Raw genomic sequence first — 17870 nt, forward strand, 5'->3', positions numbered from 1 at the left:
TTTGTACTATTAATTTCATTTTAGTTCGTTCTGCGTATAGTGATTCCCACTGCAGCTGTAGGTATAATCACAGCTCATCACTTACCTATTCAATCTCATTAGCATATCTTATATCTTTGTTATTTAGGACCTGTTAAAGACAAGATTATTTTGTTCAGCCACTCCCTTGGGGTATGTCACCAAAGTTATTGTTTATTTTCTTCTTAGAACAATTGTCGTAATTTGTTATAAAGTTCACTAGCTAACGTGTCACGTATTTATCTCGGTTAAATATTTTTACATCGTATTTTCACTGAAACAGTTCCTCTCGATTTAGGCCTAAATCAAATATTAACATTTTTCATGTTTGGAAAGCGAGATACTCTGTAAATACACTCATAGAGTATGTATATCCATAGAGTGAGCATAGTCTACAGCACATGTTCTCATCATCAAATTGGGCGAGTCATGTGATTTTGGGACGACGCTGCTTGTTTACAATTTGCAGTTATAGCAAAACTTGAATATTATACATATTTCCCTTGTTTTAAACACGTTTTCGCACGTTTGAATTTTGTAACAGCTATGGTGTAGTGTTGTCGTTGCTACGAATAAAAAGAGAAGTATGTGAAAGGAGGACCAGTTGCTTTTCAAAGGTTGTAAAACGAAAGTATAATTGTAAATGTCTTTGATATGAGACACTTTATATATTGAAAAATATCAAGACATGGTACTGTTAAGTCTTGTATAGAGAATTCCTGCAATTTTAAGCCGTGTGTTTATGAGACAAGTGCTAGATAAATTTGTGTGAGTAAACTGCCAGTCAGTATATACATACTGATTCTACGTTCATATGCAGATAAAATTTGTACTTGGCAGTCTTTCCTCCACTTTACGCAGGTTCTCACAAACCCTTGTGTGTATCTAAGTATTTCTGCAAAAGATTGTCATTGTAACGTAATTAATTGAAATAGATTCGACGAATCGAATCAGTGCAATACAAAACCTAGAAAATTTTTGTTGACTTTCACTTCTTTTATTGCTCCAGAGTTCGGGCATTGCTTTTGTTTTTTTTTTTGTTTTTTTTGTGCGTAGTGTATGGTTTTGCTATTCTGATAAGACGGCGAAAGAATTTTATAGATATTTTAATTGTCTATAAAAAGCAGAAGGGTGAATAAAGAAACACTGAACACAATAATGCGCAAACAGGTGGTGCAAATCGCTTACCGTACTTACTGTAACAATTCCATAGTTCCAAATGCGTTGTCTTTTTGTGATATTTCGGCACCGTCTACAGTGTCATTGTAGCTTAATTAATTAAAACAGAGATACGACAATTAATAAATGCAACAGAAAACGTGAAAACTTACTGTTGGCTGTCACGTCTTATCCTGTTACCGAAAAAACTTAAATAAAATGTAATCTGAGCTATGATACTGTGTCGAAAAAGCACAATACCACCGCTCTTCACATCCTTAAGCCAACTTCAATTCCTGGTATCAAACCGTTGAGATGTCTGTAAAACGCGTGTCTGAAAGTGATCTGTGTGTACCAGCGTAGTAGTAACACTCAAAATACACCAAGTGATATACGGAATAAAATGCGCCACCCCGAAATCGCATGACTTGAGCTGCAGAAGACGTCGCGGATGGAATTCTCATTCTGCGCATCCGATTGCTCACTCCATACATACTCTATGGATGCACTAGTTTAAAAACTTTGATCACACAAAAATTTCACCTCACCACATATTTACGTATGTACTTGATATTGGCGTAACAGCCAAAAACCGGTTTGTGAAAAGGATAATAAATCTTTCTTCACTTAAAACTTTCGGGCTGATAGGCCGTGGTCGAAGTATAAAACTCTCCCCTGACGTTTCGTCTCTGACTGCGGGAGACATCCTCGGAGGTACAGCGGCGAATTGCGAAGAAAACTCGAGGAAACTCTGATTATATAGGCAGTACAGAGGGCGCCACTGTCGATCACGTGGCGTTGGCTATGAGATTGTCTCTGGTAATGCCAACATTCTCGATTGGAGGTAATCAATCGTCACGCTTGCGGTGCAACGCTGACATCCAAATTTTATCAAGTTTAACACCTTCGTCTTTCCTGTTAAAATTATTACGGTGTTTATCAATCTCGATAGCCTCTCTATACATGCGTGCATAATAATGTTAGGTTTTTGATATGACGTTCGTCTCGCTGAATTTTATTTCATGATCCCTTCCTGGTAAAGCCGGTGGTCTCGCGGTTCTAGGCGCGCAGTCCGGAACCGCGCGACTGCTACGGTCGCAGGTTCGAATCCTGTCTCGGGCATGGATGTGTGTGACGTCCTTAGATTAATTAGGTTTAAGTAGTTCTAAGTTCTAGGGGACTGATGACCACAGCTGTTAAGTCCCATAGTGCTCCGAGCCATTTGAACCATTTTTTTTCTTCCTGGTAAACATGTTCCGCTACTGCCGATTTATCCGTGTGACCCAGGCGGCAATTCCTCTTATGTTCAACAATATGGGTGTTCACACTTCTCTTTGTGGTACCGATATAAACCTGTCCACAACCACAAGGAATTTTATATACCCCCGGTGTAGCCAAAGGGTGTCGTGCATCTTTTGCCGATCTTAAATATTCTTTTATTTTCCTGGTGGGTCTGAAAATAGTTTCCACCCCATACTTGCCTAAAACTTTCCCAATGCGATCTGTGACCCTACTAATGAACGGAAGAAAAACTTTATCCTTGGGCGACTGTTGTTCATCGTTGCTCCTGATTCTCTGCCTAGAGCGAAGTGCTCGATCTATATCCTTGCTAGAATAGCCATTCTTCACGGAAGTTGACCGTAGATGTTCAATCTCATCTTTTAAATAAACAGGTTCACAAATTTTCTACGCCCTGTCTACCAAGGTTTTCATTATACCTCTTTTTTGTCTAGGGTGGTGGTTTGAATCTTTATGTAGATAACGATCAGTATGTGTGGCCTTTCTATACACATTATGGCCCAACGTTCCGTCCCGTCGTTTAACCACAGACACATCCAGGAAATACAATTGCCCATTCCTTTCCTTCTCCGTAGTATATTGGATTTTCGGATTAATGCTGTTTAAATCTGTCAGAAAGGCATCCAACTCCTCTGCTACATGTGTCCATACTACGAACGTGTCATCGACATAGCGATACCATCTGGCTGGTCTCTTACTGGCAGTTTCCAACGCCCGTTGTTCAAAGGTCTCCATAAATAAGTTAGCCACAGCAGGACTAAGAGGACTGTCCATAGCCACCCCATCCATCTGTTCATAAAAGCCGGCCGGGGTGGCCGAGCGGTTCTAGGCGCTACAGTCTGGAACAGCGCAGGTTCGAATCCTGCCTCGGGCATGGATGTGTGTGATGTCCTTAGGTTAGTTAGGTTTAAGAAGTTCTAAGTTCTAGGGGACTGATGACCTCAGAAGTTAAGTCCCATAGTGCTCAGAGCCATTTGAACCATTTTGTTCATAAAAGTTATTATTGTATTGAAAGTAGGTTGTGCCCGCATCTCGTGGTCGTGCGGTAGCGTTCTCGCTTCCCACGCCCGGGTTCCCGGGTTCGATTCCCGGCGGGGTCAGGGATTTTCTCTGCCTCGTGATGGCTGGGTGTTGTGTGATGTCCTTAGGTTAGTTAGGTTTAAGTAGTTCTAAGTTCTAGGGGACTGATGACCTGAGATGTTAAGTCCCATAGTGCTCAGAGCCATTTTTTGAAAGTAGGTTGTGGTGCGGCAGTGTCGGAATAATGCCACAATATCGGTTGGAAAAATATCCGCTATGCATAAGATACCGAAATCATGGTAAATAACGACACAATATCAAAACTGACGAGGATATCATCCGGGCCCACGCTCGTTTCCTTTAATTTGTCCATGAAATGAGCTGAATTTTTAATATGACTGTCAGTCCTACCAACATAAGGTTGCAGCAATAAGGCAAGGTGTCTAGCTAACTCGTGTATTGGTCCGCCTATAGCGCTGACAGTTGGCCTCAACGGAATCTCAGGTTTATGCACTTTGGGTAAGCCATAAAGTCTAGGTAGGTACGCCTCTGTTTTACAAAGCAGCTTCTTATCGCCGGAGGCGAATGAAGACGCTTTCACCAGTCGATTGGTCTTTCTTAAATCTTCATAGTCGGATCTTTCTGGAGTTTTTTGTAATTGGAGGTAACCAAAATATTGATTTTTCCATGATAGCCCTCACTGTTCAGTATGATGGTGGCATTACCCTTATCTGCATTAAGGACAATAATGTTTTTATCAGCATTTGTATCCCTCAGCGCCAAAGGAAGGCAATCGATTGCTTTCAATCGAGAATGTTGGCATTACCCAAGACATTAAAATCCATGGAGAAGAAATAAAAACTTTGACGTTCGCCGATGACATTGTAATTCTGTCAGAGACAGCAAAGGACTTGGAAGAGCAGTTGAACGGAATGGATAGTGTCTTGAAAGGAGGATATAAGATGAACATCAACAAAAGCAAAATGAGGATAATGGGAAGTAGTCGAATTAAGTCGGGTGATGCTGAGGGAATTAGATTTGGAAATGAGACACTTAAAGTGGTAAAGGAGTTTTGCTATTTGGGGAGCAAAATAACTGATGATGGTCGAAGTAGAGAGGATATAAAATGTAGACTGGCAATGGCAAGGAAAGCGTTTCTGAAGAAGAGAAATTTGTTAACATCGAGTATTGATTTAGGTGTCAGGAAGTCGTTTCTGAAAGTATTCGTATGGAGCGTAGCCATGTATGGAAGTGAAACATGGACGATAACTAGTTTGGACAAGAAGAGAATAGAAGCTTTCGAAATGTGGTGCTACAGAAGAATGCTGACGATTAGATGGGTAGATCATATAACTAATGAGGAGGTGTTGAATAGGATTGGGGAGAAGAGAAGTTTGTGGCACAAATTAACTAGAAGAAGGGATCGGTTGGTAGGATATGTTCTGAGGCATCAAGCGATCACCAATTTAGTATTGGAGGGCAGGGTGGAGGGTAAAAATCGTAGAGGGAGACCAAGAGATGAATACACTAAGCAGATTCAGAAGGATGTAGGTTGCAGTAGGTACTGGGAGATGAAGAAGCTTGCACAGGATAGAGTAGCATGGAGGGCTGCATCAAACCAGTCTCAGGACTGAAAACCACAACAACAACAACAACAACCAAAGACAATCATATAGCCGACGCCACGTGATCGACATTGGCGCCACCTGTACTGCCTACACAATCAGCGCTTCCTTGCGTTCTCTTCGTAGTTCGCCGCTGTACCTCCAAGAATGTCTCCCGCAGTCGGAGACGAAACGTCAGGGGAGAGTTTAATACTTCGGCCACGGCCTGTCAACCCGAAAGTTTTAACTGAAGACAGTACCGGCCGTGAAAGCTTACACTGTATGATCAAGAATAATAAATATTATAGAATATTACACCAGTGTCTTGTGTGTTTTCATTCGTAATGTAAAAATTTATATATATATATATATATATATATATATATATATATATATATATATATATTTTTAATAAAGTGTATCGTGTGAGCAGCGGCGGCTTGTTTCGTACTCAGGTGAGCAGCGAGGAGGTGGTGCGGGCGTACGTGGAGCGTATCCGCGCGGTCAACCCTTTTCTGAACGCGTTGGTGGAGGGGCGCTTTGAGGCGGCTGTGGAGGAGGCGCGGGACGCGGACCGCCTGGTAGCCCAGCGCGGTGCCGCGGGGGACCTGCACAAGCTGCCGCCGCTGCACGGAGTGCCCTTCACTGTCAAAGAGAGCTGCACACTCAAAGGTAAGACTGCAGCACGATCACGATGAAGGCCACGGACGGCTGAAGGCTAACGCAGTCGCGGGGGGGAGTGCGGGCGGACTTGAGCCCTGTAAATATTTCTTCACACTTCATTCACTCTTGATTCCCGTTAAATGAAAGAAGTTCTTCAAATTTAGAGTGTTAACAGGCCCCACTCACACTAGCCCTGCCAGAGCGCTTTGATTGTTGATCATACGCTACTGGCCATTAAAATTGCTACACCAAGAAGAAACGCAGATGATAAACGGGTATTCATTGGACAAATATATTATACTAGAACTGACATGTGATTACATTTTCACGCAATTTGGGTGCATAGATCCTGAGGAATCAGTACCCAGAACAACCACAACAATAACGGCCTCGATACGCCTGGGCATTGAGTCAAACAGAGCTTGGATGCCGTGTACAGGTACAGCTGCCCATGCAGCTTCAACACGATACCACAGTTCATCAAGAGTAGTGACTGGAGTATTGTGACGGGCCAGTTGCTCGGCCACCATTGACCAGACGTTTTCAATTGGTGAGAGATCTGAAGAATGTGCTGGTCAGGGCAGCAGTCGAACATTTTCTGTATCCAGAAAGGCCCGTACAGGACCTGCAACATGCGGTCGTGCATTATCCTGCTGAAATGTAGGGTTTCGCAGGGATCGAATGAAGGGTAGAGCCACGGGTCGTAACACATCTGAAATGTAACGTCCACTGTTCAAAGCGCCGTCAATGAGAACAAGAGGTGACCGAGACGTGTAACCAATGGCACTCCATACCATCACACCGGGTGATACACCAGTATGGCAATGACAAATACACGCTTCCAATGTGCGTTCACCGCGATGTCGCCACACACGGTTGCGTCCATCATGATGCTGCAAACAGAACCTGGATTCATCCGAAAAAATGACGTTTTGCCATTCGTGCACCCAGGTTCGTCGTTGAGTACACCATCGCAGACGCTCCTGTCTGTGATGTAGCGTCTAGGGTAACCGCAGCCATGGTCTCCGAGCTGATAGTCCACGCTACTGCAAACGTCGTCGCACTGATCTTGCAGATGGTGTTGTCTTGCAAACGTCCCCATCTGTTGACTCAGGGATCGAGACGTGGCTGCACGATCCGTTACAGCCATGCGGTTAAGATGCCTGTCATCTCGACTGCTAGTGATACGAGGCCGTTGGGATCCAGCACGGCGTTCCGTATTACCCTCCTGAACCCACTGATTCCATATTCTGCTAACAGTCATTGGATCTCAACCAACGCGAGCAGCAACGTCGCGATACGATAAACCGCAATCGCGATAGGCTACAATCCGATCTTTATCAAAGTCGGAAACGTGATGGTACGCATTTCTCCTCCTTACACGAGGCATCATAACAACGTTTCACCAGGCAACGATGGTCAACCGCTGTTTGTGTATGAGAAATCGGTTGGAAACTTTCCTCATGTCAGCACATTGTAGGTGTCGCCACCGGCACCAACCTTGTTTGAATGCTCTGAAAAGCTGATCATTTGCATATCACAGCCTCTTCTTTCTGTTGGTTAAATTTCGCGTCTGTAGCACGTCATCTTCGTGGTGTAGCAATTCTAATGGCCAGTAGTGTATTTTTGTGTAAGGGGCTTTCTCGTGGCAAATGACCAAAACTATGAAAAATATACTTCCGCTCTATAGAAAAGAGCATTTCATGCCGATTACAAAAATCTATAGTTTATGGACATTTTTATTTCTCATTTGTTCATAAAATTAGTTTGAAAATAATGTTGCAAAGGTGTCACGCTCCTTGTCCTTTCAAATTGCGCCAGAATGCGTGATGTATCTTTCTTTTCATTACTTTTTTCGGTTTTTGGATATGGATCATAAACACAGGTGTATTTTAGAAGGCTCTCACTACCGGAACCTGAGTGCAGGTGTATCTAGGATGCTGTGGCTTGGCTGCAACCCAAGATCTTATGTTTGTTTACTTATTGCTTTCGGAATTTGAAACCCCTATCCTTCATAGCTGCTGCTGTGTTCTTCTGTTTCAGTGTCTGTGTTATAAATGCCAAGAACAAAGAAATTTAATACCAAATGGAGGTTTCGAGGCAACCAGTTCAGGGCAACATCGAATAATATACGTCATTTGCTTCAGCAGTCACCTGCAGAAATTGGATGTACAGGCGTACAATACACCCACAAGCATTCCTTGCTGCTATGGAGACAATTTAGCCTAAATAAAGAGCTCTGGCAAATGCAAAATTTCTTAGGACGTACCTTCATGGTCTGTCACAGAATCCCAACAGGAAGTTTCAAGAGTTACATACCGAAAACTGTATTTTGTCAGGCTCACAGTATTGAAAGTAGGTGTACTGGCTGCAATAATAACTTTTAATGACGGTGCAATTTCTAGGGTTGGTCTTCTGAAAAAATTAGAACCCACTGGCTGCAAGGAACTGAAGCCGAGGGAGCTACAGAAGCTGTTACCAAGGAGGCTAGGATAAATAAAAGAGTGAAGAGAAGGGGGAAGGAAGATAAAGAAGCAGGTGACCAACAGGAACATGCAGCTTGAATGTTCTAAAACTGCATAATGATAAGCTAATAAATTTGTGAATCTTCTTATCCAATTTACCAGAAACCTGAATTTTTGTCGTTCAGATACACTTTTCCCCGAAATGACTGAAGTTCACTTGACTACTGTTTTCAGAAAATTCTAAAATATGATGACAATGTGTCTGACCGCTGATCTAAATTTTTAAGTATATTTCTCATGGTACAATAAATTTTGTAAATTTCTCACAGATTAGCTTCCGAAGAGGAAAATGGAGGGATAACAAACTTCCCTCAATGTTGTCTGTAGCATGACTGTTTTTCTAAGCTGTACAGTCAATGGTACGAAAGAAAATCGTACCTCAGCTAAACAGCATTCTGTTTTCTAGCCTCTTATGAATATTGTTGTCAACTAAACAGTATAATAGACTTCTAACTGATTTTCTCAGAAATGCTTTGACTAATAATCCTAATAGTTTGTACAAATTTTGAGCTACTTCTGCTTTAGAGATCAGTAATACTGTGAGGGGGAAAGAGAACGTTAAAAATGGAGGTCATTCAGGGACATGTCCCCTTAAACTGAAGAGCTTTGATGAATACCACCAGCAGTTTCTCTGCCAGCGAACCAACGAAGATGGGGATTTCCATTTCTGTCCCAGTCGGTCGCAGGGCTTTGCGGAGATAAAGAGAAACATTTGATGTTGCAGAGTGGCGGGAGACGCCTTGGCTGCTAGACCAGTGGTTCCCAACAGGTAGCCCGCGGACCCCCAGGGGTCCGAGAGCTATGCCAGAGGGGTCCGCAAGATGCTATTAGAATAACAAATATATTAAATATATTTCGTATGAAAACAGATTTTTCGTTTTGGCCGCTTTCTGCATGAGCAGAGCTCTGGCGAACGCTAACCTCTGTGTCTAGCATATTCATAGAGCCAACTGACACTCTAGCACAAAACTAGAATTAGATAGAGGCAAATAGTTCTGCTGTATGCCGTTAGACTGCGCGCGCTGCCTCTTTGCAGCTGACAACTGACAGTCACTTTACACAGAAACTCGCATTTCAGACGACAATCAGCCATTGTTAATTTATTACCCGGCCTTTCACAGACCTTGTTGTTTACATATTCAATATTCTGTATTAAAACAGTAGTGTTTGCAAAGCGTTGTTTTTCGCGGAAGCTACAGTTTGCGTAGTTCAAAATGGACCATTGGTTAAAAAGTGGTTCGTTAAAACAAGAAAGGCCTACAGATGAAGAGGAAGATAATGCATTTGATGTTCAAGCAAGTAAGTCAGTGACTCTCGAACCGAAGCTGTCAGTGTCCATTGAACCTAAATCGTCAGCGTCCCTTGAACCTAACCCTTCCAAGATCAGTGTTAAGCTTACTGAAAAAATTAGAAAATATAACTCTGATTACTTGTAAATCGGTTTTACGTTCACTGGACCTGAGCAACAGCCTAAACCTCAATGTGTAATCTGCTATGAAAGCCTTTCGAATGAACACCCAGATTTGAAGACAAAGATTTTGAGCAATAATGAAAAATTTAACAATAACAATGATGGCTAAATTGAAAAACTTATAAGCTCAATATTTTTTCAATAATGAATATGTCAATATTTTTTCTAAGTCCCAAAAATAGAAAACGTATAAAAATACTCTTAATTTGGCTTTTTTAGGTACTTGATAGTGTGATATGACAAGGTACCAATCATGCTCGATGAGGGGGTCCTCAAGAAAATTTTGTTGGGAACCCCTGTGATAGACAAAGAGCGCCATGTAGGCTAGCAAGCGGTTTGGGGTTTCCACTGCTACAGTTCCCGCAAAATATTGTGGCGGCTAGATGCTCAATCTGCTGGGGAAGTGTGGGGAGAGTGGCAGTGGTGGGGGGTTGCTCAGAGCGCTGTAGGGGAAACACCGAGCGCTGGAGGGGAAGTTGCCGTTTTGAACTGAAGCCTAAATTTTTTGTAAATATTAAGTGGGGCCCCTCCATGTCCACAATTGCATGGTGGCCATTGAAAAACATCTACAGTCACCTATGCTTTCATTAGGACCTAAAAAGAATTCCTCCAAAATTGCAGAAATTTATTTTCGCCTGGCTTATTAACCATTTGTAACCTTCAGAGAAGCATCATTAGTGGCGAATTTGGAGTGAAACCTACTCATTTCTCTGGTTGCCATGTCAAAATTTTCTTCTTTTGCAAAAGCACAGACAATTTTACACTGTCTCACCTCACTAACATGTTGTGCGGACACAACTGCAACATAATTCTGAAACAGTGGTTTATTAAGTTTATTAAGTGAGGAACCAAGGAAAAGTAAAGTCAGCTTATGAAAAAAGTGCAAAAAAAAGAGTGTAATATTTTCACATATGTTGCTCCAAAACCCATGGCATTTCTTGTTTCACCAGCTATCGGTAGTTCTTCAAAATTACATTCTTTAACCGAAAAAGTCTGTGGTTATTGGAATAAAACGGTAGATAACCAAGTTTTAGATAACAATGATATGGTAAAATACTCTCCTCTGTACATGCTATTGTTTGCCATAATCTCAATTCGATATCTGAGCCGGCCACGGTGGCCGAGCGGTTCTAAGCAGTTCGGTCCGGAACCGCGCGACTGCTACGTCGCAGGTTCGAATCCTGCCTCGTGCATGGATGTGTGTGATGTCCTTAGGTTAGTTAGGTCTAAATAGTTCTAAGTTCTAGGGGACTGATGACCTAAGATGTTAAGTCCTATAGTGCTCAGAGCCTTTTGAACCATTCGATATCCGAAACTGTTAATGAGACATGAGGAATGTTGCAGATATTTCACGCTGGCTTTATCGCTGGCGAGGCACGATCGCAAATGAGTGTGCTACATCAAATCAATTTTCTTGTGACTGGTGACAGATACCTCTACCCAAGTCTAAAGAAAAATTCAATATGTTAACTAAATTTCATATGCAACAACACATTATGTAATGTGCACCAAAAGCAAAATCATAGCGACTTTGTTTTTCATTGCAAACTTTCAGAATTTCGCGCAGTCTTACTTTCACGTAAATACCACAATAACTGGGACCATTAACGAAATAATGGTCACATCATCATGAACCTGACATATAGAGCTATAAGTAAAGCAAAAACTATTTTTTTAACAAATAGTTTCTGTAAAATCGTTTGAGAAAGATTGCAGGGAACACCCCCTCGGTTCTGTAATTGGTGACGGCCAAAAGGTGGAAAACACTTATCGGCCTCCCCTTCCATCAAATGAATGATCTCGCCCATCCCTTCGGACGTAAACTGATCACTGCGCATCGGCCACCGTATCCTGCTTGAGCTATAATCCATGGGCAGGCGCATTGAACTAAAGGGACAAAGTTTCCTGTATCTTGGTTCAGCAACTCAGTCAGGTGTGAAGTACGAAGGCAGTCTATGGTCTGTGTCTGGTGCTATCGGAGCCTGTGATTTGTGTTATGCTAGAGTGTAGAATGGATCACAAATACACTATTGGTCATTAAAATTGCTACACCAAGAAGAAATGCAGATGATAAACGGGTATTCATTCGACAAATATATTATACTAGAACTGACATGTGATTACATTTTCGCGGAATTTGGGTGCATATACCCTGAGAAATCAGTACCCAGAACAACCACTTCTGGCCGTAATAACGGCCTCGATACGCCTGGGCATTGAGTCAAACAGAGCTTGGATGGCGTGTACAGGTACAGCTGCCCATGCAGCTTCAACACGATATCACAGTTCATTAAGAGTAGGGACTGGCGTATTATGACGAGCCAGTAGCTCGGCCACCATTGACCAGACGTTTTCAATTGGTGAGAGATCTGGAGAATGTCTTGGTCAGAGCAGCAGTAGAACATTTCCTGTATCCAGAAAGGCCCGTAAAGGACCTGCAACATGCGGTCGTGCATTATCCTGCTGAAATGTAGGGTTTCGCAGGGATCGAATGAAGGGTAGAGCCACGGGTCGTAACACATCTGAAATGTAACGTCCACTGTTCAAAGTGCCGTCAATGCGAACAAGAGGTGACCGAGACGTGTAACCAATGGCACCCCATACCATCACGCCGGATGATACGCCAGTTTGGCGATGACGAATACGCTCTTCCAATGTGCGTTCACCGCGATGTCACCAAACACGGATGCGACCATCATGATGCTGTAAACAGAACCTGTATTCATCCGAAAAAAATGTCGTCTCCGAGCTGATAGTCCCTGCTCCTGCAAACGTCGTCGAACTGTTCGTGCAGATGGTTGTTGTCTTGCAAACTTCCCCATCTGTTGACTCAGGGATCGAGACGTGGCTGCACGATCCGTTACAGCCATGTAGATAAGATGCCTGTCATCTCGACTGTTAGTGATACGAGGCCTTTGGGATCCGGCACGGCGTTCCGTATTACCCTCCTGAACCCACCGATTCCATATTCTGCTAACAGTCATTGGATCTCGACCAACACGAGCACCAATGTCGCGATACGATAAACCGCAATCGCGATAGGCTTCAATCCGACCTTTATCAAAGTCGGAAACGTGATGGTACGCATTTCTCCTCCTTACACGAGGCATCACAACAACGTTCACCAGGCAACGCTGGTCAACTGCTGTTTGCGGATGAGAAATCGGTTGGAAACTTTCCTCATTTCAACACGTTGTAGGTGTCGCCACTGGCGCCAACGTTGTTTGGATGCTTTGAAAAGCTTATCATTTGCATATCATAGCATCTACTTCCTGTCGGTTAAATTTCGCGTCTGTAGCACGTCATCTTCGTGGTATAGCAATTTTAATGGTCAGTAGTGTACTTGTATTGCACCGCCCTTTATCATCAAAAGTACGATCATATGGGGTATCAAGCGAAATTTGTGACTGGATTGAGGGCTTTTTGGTAAGAAGAACACATCATTTTATCTTGGGTGGGAGTCATCGACAGATGTAGAAGTGATTTCGGATGTACTCCGGGGGAGTGTGTTGGGACCCTTGCTGTTGTATATTAAAGACCTTACAGACAATATTAGTAGTAAAATCAGGCTTCTTGCAGATGGTGCAGTTCTCTATACTGAAATACTCTCTCAGAGAAGCTGCATAAATATTTAGTCAGATCTTGATAAGATTTCAACATGGTGCAGAGATTGGCAACTTCTCTAAATGTTCCGAAATGTAAAATTGTACACTTCACAAAACGAAAAAACGTAGTATCCTATGAGTATAATATCAATGAGTCACTGTTGGAATCGGCCAACTCGTGTAAATACCTAGGTGTAACACTTTGTAGGGATATGAAATGGAATGATCTCATGGGTTCAGTCGTGGATAGACCAGGTGGTAGACTCCGGTTAATTGAGTGCAATCAGTCTACTAAAGAAATTGCTTACAAATCACTAGTGTGACCCATCTTAGAATATTGCTCAAGTGTGTGGGACCCGTGCCACGTAGGACTAACAGAGGACATTGAATACTGAAGAAACTGAAACGACAGACTCTTGAAGACAGACGTAAACTATACCGAGAAAGTCTGTTAACGAAGTTTCAAGAACCGACTTTAAATAATTACTCTAGGAATTTACTACAACCCCCTACTCATCTCTCACACAGGGATCATGAAGATAAGATTATAATAGTTACTACACGCACAGAAGCATTCAAACAATCATTCTCCCCTCGCTCCATACGTGAATGGAACAGGAAGAAATGCTAATAACGGATATAATGGGACGTCCCCTCCGCCATGCACCTCACGATGGTTTGCAGAGTATAGATGTAGATGTAGTGTCGATTTTGGGTGCCAAAAAGGTGTGAGAACATAAAAGAGCGTTGTGGCAGAAGTGTTCACCAAATAAATTTTTAAACTGAATTAGTAGTGTTTCAGTGAATATACAGTGTGATGTGAAAGGATGTAGTGATGCTGAAGTTTCATCAGTTGATAATGCTGAAGAATCGTACATTTCAAGCAAGCAAGAACTAGTGGCTGATGAAACTGTTCCACTAGCAGAAATAGTTGACAATAATGTCACTGCAGGAGAAACCGAAGCAGGCCAAGGTCTTCAAGAGGAAAGAAACTCATCTAAAGAAGGTAACAGCTTTCAAGCTGTCGATGATCTTGGCGATATGGGAACCTGGCCCGATATTATAAATGATTATTTTAGGATCTACATCTACATCTACATTGATACTCCGCAAGCCACCCAACGGTGTGTGGCGGAGGGCACTTTACGTGCCACTGTCATTACCTCCCTTTCCTGTTCCAGTCGCGTATGGTTCGCGGGAAGAACGACTGTCTGAAAGCCTCCGTGCGCGCTCTAATCTCTCTAATTTTACATTCGTGATGAGACCAATCAAAGAAGGTAGGCAAGATATTGGTGAAAAAAGGTCCTATGGATAGAGAGATAAGGTGTTTTACTGTTTTTCATTGCTTCTGTCATCTTTCAAATAATGAAAAAGTTAAGCGAATGTGCCTTGCATATTCTCCAACAAAAGATGCCGTTGGCTTTGTTGCAAGTTGCTCAGTTCGAGTGCTGGCGCTATCACAACAAATAATCTCAGAGACTGGCAAAGCTTATCGGTAGTTTTCTCTAATCATAACTACCCCACAGCCACATTACTGAAATGTGCAAGTGGAAAGTGCTTTCATAGAGCATTAAAAACTCAAAATTAATTGATAAGGTAACTCAAGATCAAACTCATCAAGGAAAAGAGAGATGGAGATGGGTTTTGTTAAGATTATTTTCCGTAGACGTTTCCTCATAGAAAGGAATCTTGTATCAAAAGGCGACCATGCAAAGTTTGGATATGCAGGTAATGGACACTTTTTGGATGAAGTAGAATTAATGGCCAACTTCAGCCCTATATTAAGTGATCATAGTAATAATGTGGATAAATCTGTAAGGTTGGTTAATTTCTTACCTAAGTAAGGACACACTAAATGAAATCATTATCATGTGATGAGATTGTATCTATCATGAAAGATGCCATACTCAAAAATAAATACACTCATGCTCATAAATTAAGGATAATTGCAGAATGTGGTGCCACACAACGTGACACTACACAATACTGGCGCTAATAGCATAGGCACATAGAGAACACACACGACACAGATCTGTAAGTCCATGGTATTGGTGATAAGTTGAGAAAACTGTTCCGAACCACATGTGCTACAAAACGCCACTGTTTCCTGCGCATGTACCCCATCATCAATATGGGATATGATCATCATGCACACATATACAAGCCACACAACGAGTTGGCATACTCTGGATCGGGTGGTCGAGCAGCTGCTGGGGTATAGCCTCCCATTCTTGCACCAGTGCCTGTCGGAGCTCCTGAAGTGTCGTAGGGGTTTGAAGACGTGCAGCGATACGTCGACCGAGAGCATCCCAGACGTGCTCGATGGGGTTTAGGTCTGTAGAACAGGCAGGCCATTCCATTCACCTGTTTCAAGGTACTCATCCACGATGGCAGCTCAGTGGGGCCGTGCGATATCATCCATCAGGAGGAAGGTGAGCACACTGCACCCCTGAAAAGGCGGACATGCTGGTGCAAAATGACGTCCTGATACACCTTACCTGTTACAGTTCCTCTGTCAAAGACATGCAGGGGGGTACGTGCACCAATCATAATCCAACCCCACATCATCAAAGCACGACCTCCATACAGGTCCCTTTCAAGGACATTAAGGGGTTGGTATATGGTTGCTGGTTCACACCAAATGAAAACCCGGCGAGAATCACTGTTCAGACTATATCTGGACTTGTCCGTGAACATAACCTGGCACCACTGTTCCATTGACCATGTACGGTGTTCTTGACACCAGGCTTTACGGGCTCTTCTGTGACCAGGGGTCAGTGGAACGCACCTTGCAGGTCTCCGGTCGAATAAACCATGTCTGTTCAGTCGCCTGTAGACTGTGTGACTGGAGGCAACTGCAGTAAGATCCCGAGCAAGGCTACCTGCAGTACTCCATGGCCGTCTGTGGGCACTGGTGCTGAGATATCGGTCTTCTTGTGGTGTTGTACACTGTGGACGTCCCGTAGTGTAGAGACTGGACACGTTTTGTGCCTGCTGGAATCGTTGCCATAATCTTGAGATCACACTTTGTGGCACAAATGGTTCAAATGGCTCTGAGCACTATGGGACTCAACTGCTGTGGTCATAAGTCCCCCAGAACTTAGAACTACTTAAACCTAACTAACCTAAGGACAGCACACAACACCCAGCCATCACGAGGCAGAGAAAATCCCTGACCCCGCCGGGAATCGAACCCGGGAACCCGGGCGTGGGAAGCGAGAACGCTACCGCACGACCACGAGATGCGGGCTCTTTGTGGCACACGGTGGTCCCGTGCTACGACCTGTTGTGTCTGACCAGCCTCCAGTCGCCCTAGTATTCTGCCCCTCATAACGCATCAGTATGTGTTCTTTGAGCCAGTTTCAACACACAGTCACCATTAGCACGTCTGAAAACGTCTGCACACTTACTCGCTGCACCGTACTCTGACATGCACCAACACGCCTCTGCGTATGTGGACTGCTGCCAGCGCCACCGTGCGACGACCGCAGGTCAAATGCACAGCATGGTCATAACCTGAGGTGATTTAAACACGCAAACCGCCCACCCCACCAGAGCGTTGTTTCACCATGTATCAGCATTATCCTTAATTTATGAGCATGAGAGTATGATTCAGTAATACTGGACAGTACACTACACTTAAGTGACAAAGAACAATTAAGTGCGATCTTAAGAGCGATAGATGTGTTTTCCATACCAGCTGCAACAATAGGAGGTTTTTTTTTTATTTTTTAAAGCGAGAGACTGTACTGGAAAAGGTCTTACATAGTTGTTGCTTCAGATGATACACAACCTTACCATATTGCTTACAGGTTGTAGGCGATAATCTTACGACAATGGGAGCAACATGAAGGACAAGAAGAGTGGTACTCAAGCTCATATCATCGAAGAAAATCCAAGAGCTCGCTATATCCCTTGCTGTGTTCATAGCTTGAACTTGGATGTTAGTGATTGCAGTTAAATAATCTATAGCTGCGCTGCTTTTCTTGGTGTAGTTCGAAGATTGTTCACATTATTTTCTGCTTCTGTGAAGCGCTGAGAAGCGCTCGAGAATCACATAAGCCTAACTCTGAAGCTGCTGTGTGTTACAAGATGAGAGGCTAGTACTGAATGAAGTGTTCGGATTATGAGTTCTGAAAAGACTTGCCTTGACAGAGTTAAATAACGCATGTAAAAATGATCTGTTGTGTTTCAGTGAAGAATCTAGTCTCTTGAAAGAAATCTCAAAACTTAAGTTTTCTTTGTGTGCTATGATATAGCACAACGTCCTTTGCATGTCAACAGAGTCAATAAAGCAGTTGAGCAAGAAGGTACGCAGTTAGGCACTACAGCGAAAATAATAAAATCAACACTTAGTGTTATGGAAGAATATAGAGCCAACAGTTTTGAAAAGGTTAAGGAAGAAACAGAGGTATTAGTTGCATCTTTAGGAAATGTTGCTAAGTTAACGGAACCCAGATCTGCAACTATTAAAAGCGAGTTTTCTTATGAAAGTAAGGAAGAACCG

General features: G+C 43.0%; 1 protein-coding gene across 1 annotated transcript in view; it reads left to right on the forward strand.

Annotated features, from left to right (window-relative positions):
- LOC124796005 (fatty-acid amide hydrolase 2-like) overlaps window positions 1–17870 on the forward strand; it is a 424143-nt gene that overhangs the window by 341708 nt on the left and 64565 nt on the right. The window contains exon 4 of the mRNA XM_047260088.1: window positions 5555–5771. Coding sequence (XP_047116044.1) covers window positions 5555–5771 — 217 coding nt within the window. The remainder of the gene's footprint in view (window positions 1–5554; window positions 5772–17870) is intronic.

The sequence above is a fragment of the Schistocerca piceifrons genome, chromosome 4, assembly GCF_021461385.2.
Source record: "Schistocerca piceifrons isolate TAMUIC-IGC-003096 chromosome 4, iqSchPice1.1, whole genome shotgun sequence".
Taxonomy (NCBI): domain Eukaryota; kingdom Metazoa; phylum Arthropoda; class Insecta; order Orthoptera; family Acrididae; genus Schistocerca; species Schistocerca piceifrons.